General features: G+C 46.5%; 2 protein-coding genes across 4 annotated transcripts in view; one reads left to right on the forward strand and one right to left on the reverse strand.

Moving 5' to 3' along the window:
* Positions 1 to 6,136, forward strand: part of NRL (neural retina leucine zipper) — a 29,595-nt gene that overhangs the window by 4,686 nt on the left and 18,773 nt on the right. The gene's annotated exons all lie outside the window — the stretch shown is intronic.
* The window catches only part of PCK2 (phosphoenolpyruvate carboxykinase 2, mitochondrial), an 8,416-nt gene continuing 7,643 nt past the window's right edge, over positions 5,364 to 6,136 (reverse strand). For 2 of the 3 annotated variants that reach the window (XM_008069744.2, XM_008069745.2), the window contains exon 10: positions 5,365 to 5,993. In XM_008069744.2, the coding sequence (XP_008067935.1) occupies positions 5,539 to 5,993 (455 nt within the window). In that variant the 3' untranslated portion in view covers positions 5,365 to 5,538. Of the gene's footprint in view, positions 5,994 to 6,136 lie in introns of all 3 variants that reach the window. The other variant, XM_021718419.1, reaches the window with a different exon arrangement.

Consider the following 6,136-nt stretch of genomic DNA (forward strand, 5'->3'; position numbering starts at 1 on the left):
TGCTGGGCTCTGGCAATCATCTGCCTCAGCCTTCCAAGTAGCTGGAATTACAGGTGTGTGCTACCATGCCCGGCTAATTTTTGATTTATTGTAGAGAAGAGGTCTCGCCAAGTTGCCCAGGTGGGTCTTGAACCCGTGGGCTCAGGCAATCCACTCGCCTCGGCCTCCCAAAGCACTGGGATTACAGGCTGAGCTACAGAGCTGGCCCATAATCATTTTCAATATGTATATGAGCATTTATATCTTAGGGTATACTATGTGTTCTGTTGAAATAAATAAAAAGTGACATTTCTTTAAAAATTACAGTTAAGTCATTTTGATATACTCAGTTTGGCCTTTCCACTCTTGATTTTGAAATTTGGCACGTTGCTTGGTTACAGTTTGTAAAGTGCTCTTCATTTAGGCGCCCTCTTCCCTCCCCAGCTACACTTAAAGTCACTTAGAGCCACTGAGAGATTTTCTACCTTCAGCACCCATTTTAGGACCATTTGTGGTAACTGCTAAGTAAATGTCAGCTGGTTGACTTCCTGTTCCATCTGCCTTGGCCTGTTTCCTGCTCTTCAGCGTCCCCACTAGAGGGCGGGCTGTGCTGGTGAGGAGAGAAGGAAAGTGCCCTGTTCATTCTCCAGCTAACCCTGTCTGCCTCTCCCCGGACCCCAACCTGATAACCCCACGAGCTCCTGGGACAGTTCAGTCATGCCAAGTGATTGGTGCCCATGCATATGTTTATACATTGATTTCTTATAACATACTCTGTGTGGATGGAAGGGGGAGCGTGCTTATTTACCCAGGGACTTAAAAATGTGTTGACTAGACAGCAACTGAGTAATTACGGGATTTTCTAATACTCTCATGTTTCGTGTCCTTGAGAACCAGATTTTTTGGTATAGATGATAGAAGCTACAGATGTAATATAGAAGTAAAAACCTTTAGCCTTGATTTTGAATAGAACATATCAGTATGAACTCATGAGGGTTTTTTTTTGTTGTTGTTGTTTTTGTTTTGAGTTGGAGTCTCACTCTGTCGCCCAGACTGGAATGCAGTGGCCACTCCCAGCCACCACAGCCTCGACCTGCTGGGCTCCGGCGATCCTGCCGCCTCAGCCTTTCAAGTAGCCAGAATTACAGGCATGCGCTACTACGCCCGGCTGATTTTTTGATTTATTGTAGAAATGAGGTCTCGCCAAGTTGCTCAGGCGGGTCTCGAACCCACGGGCTCAGGCAATCCACTCACCTCAGCCTCCCAAAGGCGTGGGATTACAGGCTGAGCCACCGAGCCCGGCATGAGGGTTGTTTGTTTTTGAGTCAGAGTCTCACTCTGTTGCCCAGGCTTGAGTACAGTGGTAGTGGTACGTTCACAGCAGCCTCAACCTGCTGGGCTTAGACAATCCCTATGTTTTGGCCTTCCAAGTAGCTGGAACTACAGGCACGTGCTATCACACCTGGCTAATTTTTTAAATTGATTGTAGAGACAAGATCTCGCCAAGTTTCCTAGTCTTGTCTCGAACTCCTGGGCTTGGGTGGATCTTGCCTGTGCGTCCCAAGGTGCTAGGATTACAGGCATGAGTCACTGCTTTTTTTTTTTTTTGAGTTGGAGTCTCACTCTGTCGCCCAGGCTGGAGGGCAGTGGCACACTCACGGCGCCCCAGCATTGACCTGCTGGGCTCCAGCGATCCTACTGCCTCAGCTTTCCAAGTAGCTGGAACTACAGGCATGCGCTACCACAGCCAGATAGTTTTTGATTTATTGTAGAGACGAGGCCTTGCCAAGTTGCCTGGGCTGGTCTCGAACCCACAGGCTCAGGCAGTCTACTCACTTTGACCTCCCAAAGTGCTGGGATTACAGGCTGAGCTACTGAGCCTGGCCACCACTGCCTTTTTTAAAGTTTTTTTTTGGGGGGAAGAGTTAGGTTCTCACTCTGTTGCCCAGGCTGGAATACAGTAGCATGATCATGGGCTCAAGCAATCCTCTCACCTCAGCCTCCCAGGTATCTAATTTTTAAATATTTTTTTGTAGAGACAAGGCTGGACTGGTCTCTAGCTCAAGCAACCTTCCTGCCTTGGCCTCCTAAAGTGCTAGGATTACAGGTGTGAGCCACCACACCCAACGATTTTTGCTGTTGTTTTTGATTCAGCATCTCACTCTGCTGCCCAGATTGGAGTGCAGTGATCACTGTTCACTGCAGCCTTGACCTACTGGGTCTCAGGCAATCCTTCCACCTCAGCCTCTTGAGTAGCTAGGATTATAGGCATTTGTCACCATGCCTGGCTTATTTTTTGTAGAGATAACGTCTTGCTATGTTTCCCAGGCTGGTGTCAAAATCCTGGGCTCAAGAAATCTTCTCACCTCAGCTTCCCAAAGTACTGGGTTTACAGGTGTGAGTCACTGTGCCTAGCCACTGAGGTTTTATCTTCCTGTCTCTATCCACCAAAAAGGTATACAAGGTGTGACTATTAAGTTCATGAACTCATCCTAGAAAAATACATCATTGCTGGATATCACTACAGTCACCTTTGAAGTACCCTTGGGAAGCTATGCACTGATGCCAGCACCTATCAAAGCAGTTTTGGAACTCTTTTTCTGGAATGGCCATCAGAGCTATCATTATATTACCCTTGATGTCAAAATGTCTTCCTTTCAATATTTCCTTTGTCTTCAGGTAAAGAAAAAGTCATTGGGGGCCAGATCAGGTGAGTAGAGGGTGTTCCAATACAGTTATTTGTTTACTGGCTAAAAAATCCCTCACAGACAGTGCTGTGTGAGCTGGTGCATTGTTGTGATGCGAGAGCTCCTTTGTGACTGTTTTGCACACACCTTTCTAATGCCAAGGTTTTCAGTTACGATTTTTCTAATTGTTTCTCTATTGATGTTTATTTGGCCTGCTATGCTTCTCACAGTCAGCCAACAATTTTGATACAGAATTCGATGAATTTTTGCAATGTTTTAGTCAGTTCTGCTCTCTTCATCAGTTATGCTTTCTCACCCCTCAGAAAAATGTGTAATCCATTTGTACACTGCTGTTTTCTTCATGACATTATTCCCCATAAACTTGGATTAACATGTCCCTGATTTCACTTCTACTCTTGCCAAGTTTAACAGGAAATTTGATGTTTGTTTGTTGCTCTAATTAAAACTCCAACATTCTCATGACGGCCCACAAAAACATGCAACAATAGATGAATGCCACTTAGCAAGACACGGCCACACGTCAACATGAACACAGCTGTGAGACACTGACATATCAAGATTGTGAAACCTTACTGAGTTGTTGGTACAGTGCTGCCAACACAAGCGCAAGGTGGCAAATTGGCAAACTTAATTGTCAGACCTTGTAGAAACAATGACCAATCCAGCTGCAATGAACAGGAAATGAACAAGATGAATGTGGAACACTTTATACCAGATAGCAAGGAAGCAAGCAGTAACATGTCAAAAGGACTCAGTTCCTCTTGGCCTAGCCCCCATGGCCAAATGTGGGTCAATTTGAACATTAATAAAGATAACTTAATAAACAAGTGTGTTTATTTATTTTTTTGAGTTGGAGTCTGACTCTATGGCTCAGGCTGGAGTGCGGTGGCACATTCATGGCCACTCCAGTGTCGACCCACTGGGCTCCAGCGAGTCTTCCACCTCAGTCTTCCAAATTAGCTGGAATTACAGGCGTGTGCTACCATACCCGGCTAATTATTTATTTATTTATTGTAGAGCCGAGGTCTCACCATGTTGCCCAGGCTGGTCTCGAACCTGCGGGCTCCGGCAATCCTCTCGCCTTGGCTTCCCAAAGTGCTGGGATTATGGACTTGAGCCACCGCTTCCGACCTGGATGTATGTTTTTAAGTACAGTGTATTCCATTGCTAACTGTGTTGTAGCATGTGATCCACTCTGACCTTTAGATATTTTTCTTCCCTTACGCATTCTAGCTGGTCACTGACATTTTCTATGAGAACACTTGTTTCCTCCTCCAGGTTTCCCTTTGAAGGAGTTCCCATTAATTGCATTTTATTTGTTGAAGTCTGTTCTCTTTTTCTGGGTAAGAACTCCTGTTTTACCCACTTCAGAATATACATTCATTCAACCAGATTCAGATGGCAGGAAATTTATTCTCAGCTGATGTCCTAATTTCTTTGGGATCATTGCTCTCATTTTTTTCGGATTACTCTCCAAAGTTGACTTCAGATGAGTTTAGGCTAAGACCTTGCTAACTCAAACTGTGGTTCCCAGGCCAACAGTGTTAGCAGCATCCAGGAGCCCATAGGAAAACCAGTCTCCAGGCTATAACAGATTTGTTCAGTGATAATTTGCATTTTAACAAGGTCCCCAGGTAATTCATATGCACTTTTAAGTTTGAGAAGCATAGAATAGGTGATTTATAAGGTCCTTATAATTCTGGGAGTCTATACTGGTATGACAGACATGTCTATGCAGTTATCATCTACCTTATTTTCTGCAAGCCTGGTGGCTTTATTATTCCTAGATGTGGTGTGCTGTGTCCTCTTGCTAGACTGGGTCCTTATTGTTCACTGACTTTGTGGCCTTGGACAAATTACTTGGTGTCCCTGTTCCTCTGTCTTCATCTGTAAAATGGACCTCCCTCAAAGGGTTGTTTTATGATGTGCTTAGAACAGTGCCTGGTACCCAGAAAGTGGTGTAGAAGTGTTAGCTGTCCTAACACTGAAGGTGCTTTTGTGAATTCCTTGCAACTCTCAGTTAAAGGTTAGGCAGGGGAAGAGCAGGTTTGAGAGCTGACAATGGAACCACTTCACTGGAGAGTGAGGTTATAGAGGCTTCTGTATATCTGAGTGAGACATCAAGAATGTTAGGCTTGGAGGCTATACTGAGCAGCTTGCTGAGGCCCCCCCCCCCTTTTTTTTTAAGTCAGAGTCTCACTCTATTGCCTAGGTTGGAGTGCAGTGGCATGTTCACAGCCACTGCAGCCTCAACCTGCTGGGCTCAGGTGATCCTTCCTCCTCAGACTTCCAAGTAGCTGGAACTACAGCCATGTGCCACCACGCCTGGCTAGTTTTTTTGATTTATTGTAGAGATGAAGTCTCACCATGTTGCCCAGACTGGTCTTGAACCCACGGGCTCAGGTAATCTTCTTGCCTCTACCTCCCAAGGTGCTAGGATTTCAGGTGTGAGCCACCGTGCTCGCCAGCCCCCTCCTTTTTAAAGACCTCAGGACACAGTGGATAGTGCCTTCTCTGAGCAATTCCTACTTATAGGACTCAATGGTAGAGCTGCCTATAAGATAGATCCTTGATTCCACCATGCTATGCTTCTTCCCGGGGCTGGTGGAAGAAGATTGTGGAGCTGGCTTTAGAGGGAAGCCTGTAAAAACAGGTGGGAAATGAAACAGACAAATGTATAAATGAGCATCTCTTATTATTGGACAGTGTGTAGGGGAATATGTGTGGCCTGGTTTCATGTCACCCAGAGATGTTAGTTAATATCAAATGGCTCATATTTTCTGCAAGCCTGGTGGCTTTATTATTCCTAGATGTGGTGTGCTGTGTCCTCTTGCTAGACTGGGTCCTCAGGTCACATTCTGCGCACACGTCCCTCCAGAGCCTCCAGCTCAGCCAGCACCTCCCTGGGCAGATCTTGGTTGACCTGCTCTGTCAGGTAGCTCCGAATGTCATGAACCTCCTGTTCCCAGAAGTCCTTGGGGAGCGAGAACAGTTGAGTGGTGTCTACGGCTCCAAGGCCACTGAGATCCAAGGCTCCTTCCTTTGGCACCAGCCCGATAGGTGTCTCTTGGGCACTGTGCTCCCCTTCTAACCGCCGGCAGATCCAGTCTAGCACCCGGGCATTCTCCCCAAAGCCTGGCCACAGGAAGCGGCCTGCCTCATCACGCCGGAACCAGTTGACATGGAAGATACGGGGCAGCCGGGCCCCCTTGCGCCCCTCCATGCTCAGCCAGTGTTCTAAGTAATGCCCAAAGTTGTAGCCAAAAAAGGGCCGCATGGCAAACGGGTCATGCATGATGGTCTTCCCTGGGGAGAGAAGCAAGATGGGTAAGGAATCTTCTTCCCCATTGGGAAAGGGAAGGGCACTCTACATCCAGCTGGAAGTTTTGAAAGACTCTCGTGGTTCTGGAATATCCTCAAGGCAATTAACAGGAGTGGTGGGGGGGATG

The sequence above is a fragment of the Carlito syrichta genome, unplaced genomic scaffold (genome assembly GCF_000164805.1).
Source record: "Carlito syrichta isolate Samal-C Ts95f unplaced genomic scaffold, Tarsius_syrichta-2.0.1 Scaffold312194, whole genome shotgun sequence".
Taxonomy (NCBI): domain Eukaryota; kingdom Metazoa; phylum Chordata; class Mammalia; order Primates; family Tarsiidae; genus Carlito; species Carlito syrichta.